We start from the raw sequence: 15,626 nt of genomic DNA on the forward strand, positions 1-15,626 counted from the left end.
TGTTGTAAGAGAGTGTAAGGCTCCTAATAGGGAAGAAGTGACAAAGTTCGGAGAGGTAGTCGTTTCATTTCCTACACAGCTCACCAATTTCATGGCCGCACAACGTTGTTTAATACTCCTCGGTTTAGAGCTTTATTTTTTTTAAATGTTGCTGATGAGGGTCGACTACTCAGATAATTCATAATCAACCAGCAGCTCAAAATCAGTTAACTACGCAGGGTTGAAAGTATTTTCTGCATGACCAAAAAAAAAAACCTGGTCTAATGCGATGAACCAAAACACTGAGGAAACTTTACTCACTTATGGACAACTTTTCAATGCTCTAACACTCACTGAAGGGCGATGTAATGAGGCCAGGTATTGTGGACAGCATGTGTGAGTTTGTTGAAAGATCAGTGCTCGGTTGATTTGGCGATTCACCTCCTTGTCGCGCAGTGTCAACGTCTAAATCGGGAAATATTTTGAAAACAACCGCAATCGGCCATTTTCCTTGACCCTTAAAGTGTTTGTCGTTGCTGTAGCAACTTTGATGTTATTGTTGTTCACCGGTCGTGTTCGTCTAGCTCATCTAACGGTAGGCCCAGGAAACTAGCTGTTTCGACGGGTTGGGTCCAGAGGGAGAGGGGTGTTAGATGAGTGTGTTTAATATGGCATGTGAAAAGGTGGTTAGTGTCGTGCGGGGTACCTTCACATGCTGGACATATGTTTAATATGTCGGGGTCGATTCTGGATAAGTAGGAGTTTAACCTGCTACAATATCCAGAACGTAATTGTGCCAAGGTTACGTGAGACTCTCGGGGAAGTTGGAGCTCTTCGTCTGCGATTGGTGGTGGTTGGACTCCGATAGCGGCATTCGGGGGTCGGGAGGTTAAGAAGGTGGTAAGAATCTCCCGATGAATGTCGTTTATGGCCTGTCTGTACACTGTCCGATCCAGTAACTGTCTGTTTGTTGTCTGAGATCTCGTCCGCGTAGTTGAGGAAATGCCTCCTGATGTGCCTGGGAGGTGGCTCAGGCTCGAGCAGGTGTCTGCATGGGTGAGGCCTGCGGTAACACCCTAGCAGAAACTGCTTACTGAGCAGTTTGTTATGCTCCTTAACAAGCAGCAATTGGGCCTCGTTATGTAGATGTTGTATAGGTGACATCAGAAGGCATCCTGTCACGGTCCTTAAAGCAGTGTTTTGGCAGGTCTGAAGCTTCGTCCACTGCGAATCACTGGTTCCAGGCGACCACACAGGCGCAGCATAGTTTAGAACCGGTCCGCCTATTGCTTTAAAAGCCGACAGCAACATTTCCTTGTCTTTGCCTCAAGTGCTGCCGGCGAGCGACTTGAGAACCTTGTTGCGATTCTGTGCTTTAGTTGCAATAGCGGTTGTATGCGCTGAGAAGGAGAGCAAGCTGTCAAGGGTAACTCACAACATTTTAGGGTTGTTAACCGTCGGAATTTGTGTATTATCGACTTTCACCTTGAGTGAAAGCAACTTTACTCAGCGTCGCTTAAACACATATTTTCATATGCCATATTTCATCTATGTGCAATTTGTTCTTTTTGTTTTACATTTAGGTACTTTAAATCTCTCACTAATAACTACGTTATTTTTCATTTTGCAGGAAAAACCACTTTGGATCGGTACCGCGGCATAGTATTTCCGGGAGGCTTTAGCTACGCCGATACTTTGGGTTCGGCTAAAGGTTGGGCCGCTAACATTATGTTCAGTGATTTGCTTGCTCCGCAATTTCAGGCTTTTAAACGACGAAATGATACCTTCTCTCTGGGCGTGTGCAATGGCTGTCAGCTTATGGGCTTAATTGGATGGGTGGGACTTGACGACTCATCTAACAAACAAGTAATTGATGTGCCAGACGTTGCCGTACTACACAACAAATCTGAACGGTTTGAATGTCGGTGGGCAACCATTCGTGTCGAGAATAGTAATTCAATGATGTTACATAAATTGAAGGGTTCTATTTTGGGTTGTTGGATATCTCATGGCGAGGGTAGATTTTCATTCCGTACCAACAAAGTTGTAGATTCATTAAAATCAAAACGCTGTGTTGCCATAAGTTATGCCAATGACGATGGCAAACCAACTGGATTATATCCATTGAATCCAAATGGAAGCGTGGACGGCATAGCTGGTCTGTGCTCCGAGGACGGCCGTCACTTGGCATTAATGCCACATCCAGAACGGTGCAGTTCCATGTTCCAATGGCCCTATGTGCCAGCTGATTTTAAAGTTAACTCTAAAGAGAGCCCATGGCAAATAATGTTTAACACGGCCTATGATTGGTGTACGAAAGCATAGAATGTACAACTAATATCGAATACTAGTTCTACAAATAAAGTGATGAAAAATTAAAAGAAATTAATTTGTATCAATTTAGAGTTTTAAACACAAAACAACCTACTTAAATACTTATTGGAAATACATTTACATTACATCCTTATGTAAATAAATAACAAAGTTGTATATATAAGATGTTATATCTGTAGGAGACATTTAAGATAATTTGATTTTGAGTGAGGAGAATTCATATATCTTGTGTTCCAATCATGCTCGTTAATGTGTATCACTTTGTAGCCCATCATTTCCAAATGTGTTGTTCTAAGGTGTTCAGATCCACGCAGCGCCGTCAAATCATTTTTACAAAAAGAGTCTAGTCGCATCAGCAAAATCGCCACCCTAAAATTGAATAATTTTTATTTCATAGCCATTATTTTTAATACACGAAACTCACTTCGTAATGCGGTCTAATACAGTAGTTTCTGCAGGCACGGGAATAGGTTTGCGATTTTTATCGAAATGTATCACGAAATCGATCTACGAAGAAATAAGGCAGTCAAAAGTTAAAAAAAAAAATAGCATGTTTTGTAAAACGAAAGTACTAACTTGATATCCGTAAGGTGTTATATGATTGCAGGTGAAGAAAGTCTCGCTGCTTAAAATCGCGGTTAGGAGCTTTTTCACATCATCCCCAAATTTACTTTGATTTTTAGGCTCTAAACCGTAGAAGAAATAATGAAAAGAAATAGAAGTTTACCGCATTCACTGTAATTTAATCACGCGACCTAAAAATAAATATACGGGCGTGCAGTTTCTGTAATTCCGAGTAAATTTAATGAAAATTGTCTGGCAATTGCTTTGAGATTCAAGCGGAAATGAATTACAGATCTTGCCCGTTACTTTTATTGAAGAACAATTCGGGAAACTCCGCAATATAGTTTTCAATTCAATCGGCGAATTTCGCAAACGATACAACAATGACCTGTTAGAGCTTTACGGCGACATAGACATAGTATAGCGAATAAGAAACCGCTGGATAGGTTATGTCGTCTGAATGGATACAAATGCTACAGCTCTGACTCGATGCGATACCAGCTGGTGGTAGCAGAGGAAGAAGAAGACCTCCTTTGCATCGGAAGGGTCAGGTCAATATTGGCGCGTGCTTTGTTAAATTCGGCCAAAATTGCTTAAGCAGATCAAGAAGAAGAACAATCAGCAGATGGGTACAAAGTGATTTTTCAGATGAGGTTAGCGAACATCTGTCAGTTAATCTTGATAAAGTTGAGCCGGCAAGATAGTAACCAGAACAAAATAACCAAAATATTTTGCTTTGCCATCGTTTTAACTTTTTTTAAGAACGGAGTATTTTTGGCGAATTGCCCTTCATTTCTGTTAAGTCAAAGGTTTTTTAATTATTATAGCTAATTTGTACGAACTGATAAAATGTCCAATGTTATTGCAAAAGTTTCTTAGTATTTTTTTCGATCGCCAATTTCTTGCTTTAGCTTTCATTAATTTTAAATTATTGCCACAATAATGGTAAACAGAGATCATCTGAATTGAAGTTTTCGTATATTCACTACAAATTTTTGGAAATTTCTTTGTAAAATCACCGGTTAAAGATGATGTCATCTCGCCGTTTCACAGAACGAGAATTGTCCTCCAGTAATCAGAAGGCAAAATGCAGCCATTTATTTCATGAAGCAATAATTAAAGGTGATGTAAGATGTCTGTGATTTTCACCCTGTATCGGCATCTTGAGCTACTTAATAAATTCGTGATGTCCTCTTGGAAAAGCTACTTTTTATTTCAGAGCAAAATCTAAAAAAAGTAGTCAAAAGCAAAGATTTGATAACTTTTGCTAAAAAAACTTTCTTGCTTGACTTTCGTCACCTTCTCTGATGCATTGGTGCTACACGGCAGCAGTTAGACCGATATTGCTGTATGGTGGACTGCGACAAGAAAACTGACATACTTAATGCCACTGAAAAGGATTCAGCGACTCGCTGCTCTGTGTATAACAGGAGCGATGCAAACCGCTCCAACGGCGGCGCTGGAAATGATGCTCAGCATGCCACCTATTGATCTTATGTCGGAAAATCTGGCAGCGAAATCCGCGGGGAGGTTAGTGGCTGCTGGAGTATTCACCTGCAGAACCTTCGGTCACAGCTCAATAGGAAAGTGGAGCTCAGGTTGCACGGACTACATTACTCCGTACTTTAATTGGGAGAGAAGGTTTCGCACAACAATTGAAGAGGAGGGATGGCACAAAGGCATGAAGCCTGGCCATAGAACTTTTCACATCTATACGGCTCTAAAACTTTATACGGAGTTTTTGCTATGGGGAAAGCCGCGGAGCTAGCCTACACTAGAACAATTAATATATACGTGGACAGTCAAGCAGCATTAAAAGCAATAAGCTGTATTAAGTCTAAAAATGTTCGACGGAGCAGGGAGGCCATAGAAAGGCTAGCCGCAAACAGTAGGCTGCATATCTACTGGGTACCTGGTCACAAAGGCATTATGGGGAACGAAATAGTAGATGAGATAGCAAAAAGTGCTGTTAGACTACCTTTTGAGCAAGACAACGACATACCAAAACCGCTAAACACAATACACAATGATATGGACGACCACATGAAAAGGCGAGTGGAAGCTAGGTGGACTAATCTAACCACATGCAAAACAGTAAAAGTCATGTGTAGAACTAACGACAAAAAAACTGACTCAATTCGTACTTACGCTCTCGCGAAAGGACTGCAGAACTATCATAGGTATGCTAACAGGTCATAATCTATTGGCTGCACATGCGTACAAGATGCAGGAAATGCAGAGAGGATGTTGAGGAAACTTTAGAACACCTTCTATGCGTTTGTCCGGCATTATTAACCCTTTGCACTCGAGGGCTCCAGAGCGGAGCCATTTAAAATTCGTCTTCAAAGTCGAGGGCTCCGCTACGGAGACAATGGAAATAATTTTCAGTTTTTAACATGAGAACAAAAACAAATCGTAAAAATTAGTTATAGGATATTTCGCTGTTGGTAAATGCATATATATTGTACACTTCTGTTAAAAAAATAAATAATGAAAAACCAATGACACACTTGAAGTTTGTAAAATTGTTGGTGGACCAATTGATTGGGAATTTCCGACAAAACAGCACATCTCGAGAATACAGTTACACACCAAATACGGAGGCCAGACTCAACAACCACCTACATATTATACGTTCTGGAACCAAGAAAGATTGTGTAGTGTGTTCGAATAGAAAAATTCCAGGCGAAAGACGGCAGACCCATTATTTTACATGATACCTGTCTAGAGAAGCCAAGATTACATATTGGCAATTGCTTCGAGAGGTATCACACTTTGGAAGATTACAAAATGTAATAATTTTATAATTTTTTTTATATATCCTAACATTTGTATCCATAAACAATTAAACAAATAATAACATTCAACGATGACTTTCTTTCAATGCGTATATCATGAACTTACATGTGAATATGATCTTTTCACTCAAATGGCTTCGAGTTGCTGGTAATATGACTCAAAAAAAACTTCGAGTGCAAAGGGTTAAAAACTAGTCGCCTGGGAGCCCCACTGAATGCCTGGGAGCCCCACTGTTCGAGGGTCTGGAGGACGTCTCAAAAGCGGAGCTCCCAGCTCTACTTAGATTCGCCAAAAGCGCTGACATCCTACATGATGTCTACTTTAGATATTCATAGAGGTCGGTTTCCATCTGGTATCGCTAGGGACCAAAAGGTCTATGCGTGGCTTCTTGCCAACCAGGCTAAACTAACCTAACCTTCGCACCTTTCGATGTACCTTACATGCAAAAAGGCAAACATTCAGAACTACATTTTTCTTAACAATCATCGGGGTAGATTTTATCAAATATGCCTATGTTTTTGATAACTATTAATTTTTAGTTTGAATCTTTTAATATATCAAATATGCCAACACCAACTGTGTTTTGTGCCAAAACGTGATGATGAATTTATTTAAGGCCAATAAAAAATAACAGGTGCCCATTTTGGTTTACTTTTTTCGTTCGATGTGGCTCCTCTGATTTACAAAACTCAGATAAATGATTGAAAATAAGCGAAAGCACAAAATTGCATACCGAAATTTATCGTAATAACCCTTTAAATCCAGAATTCCCAAGTTGGAGTTTTGTATGGATATTTGCGGATTATAAAGTTAAGCTAAAAGCGAGATAATTAGCATACATAAACATACAGGCGGCCGCCGTAGCCAAATGGTTGGTGCGTGACTACCATTCGGCGAACTCTGTGAAACAACAAAATTAAGAAAAAGTTGTTTCTAATAGCGGTCGCCCGTCGGCAGGCAATGACAAGCCTCCGAGTTTATTTCTGCCATGAAAAAGCTCCTCATTAAAACCATTTGCCGCTTGGGGTTGGCTTAAAACTGTAGGTGCCTCCATTTGTGGAACAACATCAAGGCGCACCTCACAAATAGGAGGAAGTTGTAATTAATAATATATACCAGGTGTATAAGCTTAAATCCGCTGTTTTTTAGTAAAAAAAAACCCTTTTTTTATAGAAAGCAAAAAAATAATTTATGCAAAGTATTTGCCCGCGCTAGCTATACATTTTTCCCATCTCTCGGGCAATTTGTGTATACCACGCCAAAAGAATTCTTCATCTTTCGAGGCGAACCACTCGTCAAGCCATTTCCGGACGTCTTCGTACGAATCGAAGTGCTGTTCGGCGAGCGCGTGACCCATCGATGAAAACAGATGATAGTCCGAAGGGGCCAGGTCTGGTGAATAAGCGGGACGAGGTAGCACCTCCCCATTGATTGTCTCCAAGTAGTTTTTGTCGTGGAGGAAAATCAGCTTCTCATGTCTTTGTTCATAACGAGGCCTTTTTTCACGCAAAGCACGGCGCAATTTGATGAGTTGTTGGTGGTAGCGATGAGAATTAACAGTTTCACCAGGTTTCAACAGCTCATAGTAAACGACACCCTGCTGATCCCACCAAACGCACAGCATCGTCTTGCGTCCAAAGCGATTAGGTCTTGATAAGAAGTTGATGGTTGGCCGGGATCGACCCATGATTTTTTTCGTTTAGGATTCTCAAAGTATATCCACTTTTCATCGCTAGTCACCACAAGATGCAGGAACGACTTTCTTTTATGGCTAGCCAGCAAGATTTCGCATGTGTTTTGGCGTCGCTCCATCTGTCTATCGTTCAATTCATGGGGTACCCATTTTCCGACTTTTTGGACCTTTCCCATGGCACGTAAACGCATGGAAATGGCTGGTTGAGTGACACCTAACTGCTCGGCAAGCATTTTTTGCGATTGGGTATCGTCCTCATCCAAAAGAGCCTGCAATTCATGGTCCTCAACTTTTCTGGCCCGATTTTCACGCTTCTTGTCACTCAAGTCAAAATGCCCGTCTTTGAACCGACGAAACCAGTCTCTGCAAGTTGTTTCCGATAATGCACTGTCACCATAGGCCTCCACAAGCATTCGATGCGATTCGGCAGCCGATTTCTTCAAATTAAAGCAAAAAAGTAGAGCTTCCCGCACATGCTCTTTTTTTGGCACAAAATTAGACATGATTACGCAAGGAAAAAAGTGTGTTGCTGTATGAAATCACTGATGATGTGCAGTGATTGATGTAAACAGGTGTCGAACCCATGCAAAAAAAAATATGGCATTTCTATGGTAACTTGATATGCTCACTAACGCCATCTACGAGCAATCAGCGGATTTAAGCTTATACACCTGTATAAACATTATATTATGACTTACGATTAGTTGTTATTAGGCATAAGACTTAGGGGTAAGTATCGGGTGTTTTTTAAGAGCTTGGGAAGTTAGAACGCGAATACAAAACATAAATATATAGTTGAAAAGAATGTTTTTGTTTTGTATTATAATCTGCAAGATAATTTTATATCATTTATTTATTGAATATGATGTCCGGCCGCGGCTACTATGAGAAGCTATTTCGTTATATACAGCTGTATTCTTTTGTACCCCTTAGTTCCAGAAAAATAATCGCTTAAATGTCGATTTACATGCAAAACAACTCGTATATATTAACCTATATATGTTAAAATTATACTACTTGGAGTGCTGCCAGGTTCAATTATGGCTGAATTGTGATTGATCATAGAAAGGACTTGGAAAGTCTCCGTTCTAACGTCAAAACATTTCTGCGAAATCAAAACAAAATGAACCAAAATACAAATTAAGAAATAGAAACTTATTTTCAGAAGTTGAAAAACATAAACAAAGATGGACTTAGAAGGAGTCCGAGAGGTTTTTGAGTTGTTATTATCTAGAAAGACTGAATTAGAGCATCCAAAACAACCGGCAGCCATAGGCTCCAAAATAAATAATAATAGGAGAAAGGAGTAAAGGTAAATTACTCATGACTATTAACTTACTTTTACTGAGTTGTGCTTCGAGGTAGTTTTGTTGAAACCAGGGTATATTTGCCTCTGGGTAATCCAGACAGATGGTGCGGTTTAATTGCATTATCAAATTAAGTACTCGTTCTGGATATGTTGCCTGTATCCGATTAAGAATATTTAAATTAAATATAATTGTATTAACAAATACATACCTAAAAGGTTATACAAATAATTACAAATACAAACCTTTGAGTAACACATATGAATCTCCTCCTCTATTCGCTGAATGAACTTGACGCAAAACACCATATCGATAAGACTTTTTGGCATCGATTTGTAGTAACTCAGCGCTAAACATGCCTGCACTATCGACAATCCACTCATATGCTTGAAGTCCCTAATGAGTTGAAATTAGTTAAATATATATATTATATGTATGTACGTGATTTATGTACATAAAAAGGTATTCAACATTATCACTGAATCCATCTCGAAAAAGCAACGAATATAATGCCTGCTGCGAAGGCGATGAAATTGGTGTCACCGAAATCGAAAAGTTCATATCCAGATTTAAATCCCATATCTTTTTTAGCTGAAGCAAAAGTAAACATAAAAATTTTGCGATTTAATGTTATGATTTTGGGATTTTTTTCAGATAATTTTTTTAACAAAAATAACTTCTTCTTTTGTTTTTGTACTTGATTAGGAGATAAATTCGTTTAAAATTTCTAGGTGTTGAAGAATGCAAACAGTAACCTCGAATGGCGATGTAGGTGAAATAGATATACATTGCATAGATTTTAATTTCAAATTCATTATAAATTCCCACATTGAAATTTATTTCGAAGTTTACTTCCACAGCCATTAAGGGGTTACATGGGTTCCGTGGGTTCAAAAAATCGATTTTTTTTTTGGCTTATTAATTTCTACATCCAAGATTATTATCCTAAATTTTCAAGTCGGTCCGAATAATAGTTTCGGAGATACAGTCCTTGGAAGGTGTGCGCTCCAAGCAACTTTTATTGTTACTCAAAACTTTAAACGCGTTTTTCTTGGAACCGTTTTTTCAAAGTCGGTTGTCAAATGTTCTCGAAAACTACTGAACCGATCTTGACGAAATTTTACACAGGTGTCCGAAATACAATTTATTCGAGCTTGAACGAAGGATTTTGTTTTTTTTTTTTCAATTAATTAAAACAAAATGTCAAGCAAATTTGACCGAAATTTTATTTTTTTTGGAAAAATTTCTGCCAAAATTCCAATTTTAACTTTTTTTCTTTCCTTCGTTCAAGCACGAGTTTATGGTCTTAACATTTATTTTTGTTTTTTTTTCATTTTTGATGATCCTGTCAGGAGTTATGCTGACAACACGGACGCACCTTTTTATCGAGGGGTCACCGGAAATGACGTCACAATGGAGGAGTTTTAATTTTTTTTTTTGAAAATTTCAGAAATTATTCTTTAAATATGTATCTATAAGACAGAAAAATTAAATAAAAAACTGTTTACATAGAAAAAAAAAAAAATATTGAAAATAGGCCTTTTTACCCGACGAAACCCTTAACAATGTCAATTCAAAGCATAAATGTTGAGCTAAACCTTCCATTTTCTAATTACATAGCTATTTCTTTTTTTTTTTGCTAGTTTTAAAGCTGCTTTTCCACATTTTGCAATTACACTCTCACTACTTTTTTATGCACAATGTGAATCGTTGCGCCAAATTGTGGACATCTTTACACAAATTTCACCAAATATAAAAAATTTTAATGTATGATTTTTGCGATTGAAGGAATAATAATGCTCAAATTTTCCGTGTCGTGGAAATTTTATACGAAAGTCTACGATTTCACATTAAAAGTGATTACGGTGATGCGACTCAGAGAATTTGGAATTTGCGTTCTTAACTATTCGAGTTCGGCAATAGAACTTTCATAGATTTTCCCCACTATCAAGCCTACGATGGATTCAGTGATAGCGCCGATTGCATATATTTCATAAATTTAATATTTGACTCTTCAAATATTGTATCGTAGTTGCGTAGCGGCAATTCTTATTATTCTTAGGGTAAATTAAAAAAAAAACTGAATAAATATTTAGTATTGCCCTACTGTGACTACACCAATATTTTTTGGTATGAGAAACGTTTAAGAATATTGTTTGTGACGCACCCGAAAGCTTTCCAGTATACCTGGGCCGAAATTTGCAAAAATTACAATAATAAAAAATCAACCTAGCGAATAATTTTTTTTCAAATTATTTCTTATCACAAGCGCAACCTCAAGATTTCCTTTTTTATACGTATAAATAAGTGTCAAAAGAACTTATGTCATATTTTTCATAAATGTCATTCCCTGAAAAAAAAAAATTTTTTGCTTACACTTCAGGGAATGTATAGGGCCGGCCATCTATCGTTACGGATTTGAACTAGGTATTATTTGAAGAATGGTAACACATAGCTGTCATCTGATTTGACAGAAAATTAGTTTTATTCTTCCGCTGAACGAAAATGGTTGTGTATACGCTCAAAGAACGCTGGGAAATATTGCGACATTACTTTGAAAAGATGGCGCTACTTGCCACACAGCGAATGCTACGGTCAATCTTTTGCGCACTGTCTTCGAAGATCGCATTTTCAGCCGAAATTCTGATATCGTTTGGCCGCCTCGGGGCTGCGATTTGACGCCGTTGGATTATTATCTTTGGGGTGCCGTCAAAGACCAATGTTATGCCAACAAACCAGCAACAATTGATGTACTGAAGACCAACATACGCGATGTCATAGCTAAAATACAGCCGCATACAATCGAAAATGTGTTGAAAAATTGGACCGATCGTATGGGATAGTGCATGGCTAGCCGAGGCAGTCATATGAATGAAGTTGTGTTCCATCATTAACCGGAAGGATTGTACTTCAAAATAAAAAAAAGAGTTTGGAAAAATATTGAGTAGTTTCTTTTTTATAGCATTTTCAATTCCGTAAAGTTATATGGCGGACCCTGTATCTACCTATATATATATAAATGGCGCGCATACTCTTTTTGGGTGTTCGGCCGAGCTCCTCCTTATTTGTGGCATGCGTCTTGATGTTGTTCCACAAATGGAAGGACCTACCACTTTAAGCCACCTTCGAACGGCAGATATTATTTTACGAGGAGCTTTTTCTTGCAATGGTAGAAATACACTCGGAGGTTTGCCTGCCCGGGGGCGACCACTTAGAAAAACGTTTTATTTATTTTGGTGTTTCACGGAGATTCGAACCAACGTTCTCCGAATTCCGAATGCTAGTCACGCACCAAACCATTCGGCTACTTTATTTTGCTCAATTTTTGACGTGAATTAAGAAGACAAGAATGCATCACTAAACTAAAATGATTATACGGCGAGCACCTTTCCTTCTTTTTCTTGATTGGCACAATAACCGCTTAAGCGATTTTAGTTAGATTTAGTTATGTTAAACAAAGCGTGCCAGTCGTTTCTTTCTCGTACTAACCGGCGCCAGTTGGACACACCAAGTGAAACCAAGTCCTTCTTCACCTGATCACTTGAGAAGGTAACGCCTTCTACGATCATCCTTTAACAGTAAAAAACTGGTACAATGAATTTTCTCGTGATCGCCGTTCGTTCGCCGGTGAATTCCGGACGGTCGTTCAAAATCAGTTGTTGTGCCAGAAAATAACGATACTGTGCGGAAATAGATTGAGCAAGATCGTCAAGTCACATACCGTGAAATTGAAGGATCCTTGGACAGTAGTATGACGGGTGGTAAAAAGGTATGTTCCATCTCGCACAAAGTGCTTCGAAAATTGATTCAAATCAACGCAAAATGTATTGATCATCATGACGAATATTTTGAAAAACAATAAAACCGTTTTCGACCACCAATGTTAATTTTTCCATTGTTAGATTAGAAATATAAATAGCAAACCTCATACGTGCTAAATTAGTATTGATCAATATTGAACGAAAATTTAAAATAATTTAAAATTGAAATTTCGAATACTTATTAACTACAATCAGTTAGTTTGCAATACATACCGTTTTAAAACCAAAGCGGCTGTATGAAGTACAGTTTCCGATTGTGGGGTATAACCAAGATTATAGGCACAGGTTAAAACCTTTTCCACAGTATCGCCAATTACATGTTCATGATGCTTTTCAAGGTACGTGAACATTGCCTCTAAAGCAATGGGTGCAGTACAATTTGAGGCGTTGAAATTGAATGCCATTTCCCGTATTGTGCGTGAATTTATTTCACTATAATCTACATGCTTGTACCGCTCCAATGCTTCATGGTAAATAGTTGCATTTTTTAAAGCTGCAATAGACGAAAATAAACAACCAATAGTAGCTAAAAAGAATTCTTATTTACATTTCCTATATCCAAGAGTTCGCACGATAGTATTTAAATCAAATATTGACAAAAACTTGTTTTCCAAATGTCGCCCAACGCAGTCTGTTAGTACACTATCTAAGGTGGCCAGCTGCATTTTTAGTACAGCGGGAATATTATTACGAAATCTAAAACATAGATTTGGATTCGTTTATTCATTTCTTATATAAGTTAAACCAAAAAAACATAGATTGCAAATTACCTTAATTCCAAAGCAATGTGAATGCCACGACTTAGAAAGAAGCAATCCATTACGCTAAACTGGTTGGCCATGGATATGATCTTAGAAAGTAATGTGTTGGGAAACTTCTTCCAGTCAAAAGGCGTATGCCCATATGCCAATGTAAAAGCGGCTAAGCGGGCAAATTTAGAGGGCAATCGGCCAGCTATATCGTTTTCTATGGCTTGCATAGTCAATTCGGACAGCCGCCGCTCCAAAGGAATAAATCGATATGTTCCACCCAAATTATTATTAAAATGCATATATCGATGACAGTGCCTTAAGAATCGTAAATTAGATTTCTCGTCGGGGTTTCTCTCCAATGAGTTTAGCACATTGCTCCAGTAAGCATCACATATCTTTGCATCAGATATCTTTAAGGAACGAATTATTTGAAAGCAGTCGCCAGCAGCATAAGAACTTTGCCAAGTTTCTGAAGTTGATAGCAAATTTCTAAAAATATCTTCTATAGACTCTCGTCGATGTGTTTCTAAAAATGGCATATATGCAGCGAGAACGTCAGTCTTATGTTGAGTTTGAACTAAATCCTTCATCAATGTACTTAAAGTATCAATTAAAGCCGCGGGTTCTAAATGATAACCGAAAATTTTACTTGCAGTTTTAAGATCCGAGATATTCAGCTTTGATAAATTATGTTGCAATAGAATCAAAAGTTCTCGAATATGTCTGCCGTTTCGTTGTGACCACACCGGCAAATTCAACAAATGCAGCAACTTTAAAATAGTTTTTGGAGATTGCGCCGTAATTGCTCCCTTTTGAATTAGAACATCTAATTTTGTTTTAAATTCTTCCAAAATGTCTATAGTGATCAATGATTGTAGGTTTATCAGACATATTGAAAGCAAGCGGAAATCTTCTTCATTATTACATTGTTGAATATGAGACATTATATGAGGAATGAAGGGACCACACACTGAAGGAACGTGGAAGTCATTTCCACTATTAATACCAACTGCGAGGCGAGATAGTGAAGGCAAGGCGATTGGATTATCTGTTGATGTAGTTATAATTTTATTCAATGTCTCCAATAGTAGCTGACGCATAAAGGCATTCGTGTTTGAAACTTCCAATCTACGCAGATATAGGTAACAACAGCTTTGCTCTTTGATATTCATAACTTGTATATGAGGTTGCAAGCCACTTAATATCTCTCCTAATAATTCTTCTATATCATCATTCCTAAAACCATGAAACAAGTCTTTAAGGACTAGAATTGACTGGATAAAGTGTTGATGGTTTAATCTTTGGCGAGACTCCTTTATAAATCGGAGCAACTGAAAGAAGATTTAAGAATAAGTTGATATTATCTGCTTAGCCATCGAACCTTTACTTACTTGCTTCTCATCTTTACAAGAGTTAAGCTCCGATATAACTTCATCTGAATTTTCGTCATATAACAGCGACTTGAATTTAAAATTTGAAATTTCAGTTTCAGATTCTGCTATTGGTTCACTGACATTATCATCCAATGCAGTACCACTTCTGTTCCACAGAGTTTCTGTCAATATCCCTCTATTTTTATTGGTAGTGGCAGAATATGTAATAAATCCGCGCCTTATTTCCTTGCTGTAGCGTTTATACAAGGGTACGTTCCGATTCACAATATACAAGCATTCACCATTTTGATAGAAACGAGCAAACAACTTAAGTTGTCTTGTTCTAAGACTCAAAAACATTTCTTGCTGTCTTATATCAAAAATAAAGTAAAAAATACTTGTTTATTTAAAGCGTATTAAGCCCAGGATACGGCATAATAAACAGCTGATAAAAATTAAAAAAATGCCAGATGCCATAATTTTTTTATATGAATTGCCTGAACCAATTTACCAGATCTTGTAAAAATATTAGGTATTTGTTATCGAAGTTAGTAAAAATGTACGCAACGCCACTATCATGACATTTCTCTTTTGAGTACACTTTTTGGGCCTTCGGCACCGGGTCGTATCGTCATCGTAGCGCATGCGACGCTTCGTTGTCGCACAATTGCGTTCAAATGGCGAACCGCGCACGAGTCGTCAGCTACTCATACTCGTCACAGCAAGCATGCAGCATGACGCTCCCACGACAGTCGGTTCTACGTAACCGAAACGACCCGGATTTATATACAGCCAAGGACTGTCACTTCAGCAGCATTCCTCGTATATGCACGGGGAATGTTTATGCTGCTACAACAACAACAACGCTTCTCGTACAGCAGAGTCCTCAAAAATCCTGTACGCTTGAAGTATGTTTTTGATTTTCAGTGTTAGTATTTTGATTTGGAATAGTCGGCTTCAAAATTTCTATAAACTCCTTAAAAGCATTTTTTGACATTCTGTAA

At 38.1% G+C, this 15,626-nt stretch overlaps 2 protein-coding genes across 3 annotated transcripts in view; one reads left to right on the top strand and one right to left on the bottom strand.

Moving 5' to 3' along the window:
• Positions 1–2,364, top strand: part of LOC129249372 (phosphoribosylformylglycinamidine synthase) — a 15,634-nt gene extending 13,270 nt beyond the window's left edge. The window contains exon 7 of the mRNA XM_054889161.1: positions 1,610–2,364. Within this exon, the coding sequence (XP_054745136.1) occupies positions 1,610–2,304 (695 nt within the window). The 3' untranslated portion in view covers positions 2,305–2,364. The remainder of the gene's footprint in view (positions 1–1,609) is intronic.
• On the bottom strand, positions 2,365–15,045 carry LOC129249374 (FAST kinase domain-containing protein 1, mitochondrial). 2 transcript variants are annotated; one of them, XM_054889162.1, is made up of 9 exons: positions 14,641–15,045; positions 13,268–14,580; positions 13,045–13,193; positions 12,711–12,990; positions 8,922–9,072; positions 8,709–8,832; positions 2,890–2,999; positions 2,738–2,820; positions 2,365–2,682 (listed from the first exon to the last, which is right to left on the bottom strand). In XM_054889162.1, exons 1-9 carry the CDS (start codon positions 14,980–14,982, stop codon positions 2,481–2,483), a joined length of 2,754 nt encoding a protein of 917 aa, XP_054745137.1. In that variant the 5' UTR covers positions 14,983–15,045; the 3' UTR covers positions 2,365–2,480. The 2 variants fall into 2 exon arrangements, with proteins under 2 accessions (XP_054745137.1, XP_054745138.1); XM_054889163.1 differs by lacking the exons at positions 2,365–2,682; positions 2,738–2,820 and having other exon boundaries at positions 2,959–3,068.
• Positions 15,046–15,626: the final 581 nt, after the last annotated feature.

This window comes from Anastrepha obliqua, chromosome 5, assembly GCF_027943255.1.
Source record: "Anastrepha obliqua isolate idAnaObli1 chromosome 5, idAnaObli1_1.0, whole genome shotgun sequence".
Classification (NCBI taxonomy): domain Eukaryota; kingdom Metazoa; phylum Arthropoda; class Insecta; order Diptera; family Tephritidae; genus Anastrepha; species Anastrepha obliqua.

Bases quoted from the DNA above. Each gene is read 5' to 3' on its own strand.
- LOC129249374 (XM_054889162.1), bottom strand. From the start codon at position 14,982: ATGTTTTTGAGTCTTAGAACAAGACAACTTAAGTTGTTTGCTCGTTTC. The intron at 14,581-14,640 runs GTAAGTAAAGGT...ATCTTCTTTCAG, and splicing joins CTTGTAAAGATGAGAAGCAA to TTGCTCCGATTTATAAAGGA. The intron at 9,073-12,710 runs GTATGTATTGCA...TCAACTCATTAG, and splicing joins GCCGCTTTGGTTTTAAAACG to GGACTTCAAGCATATGAGTG.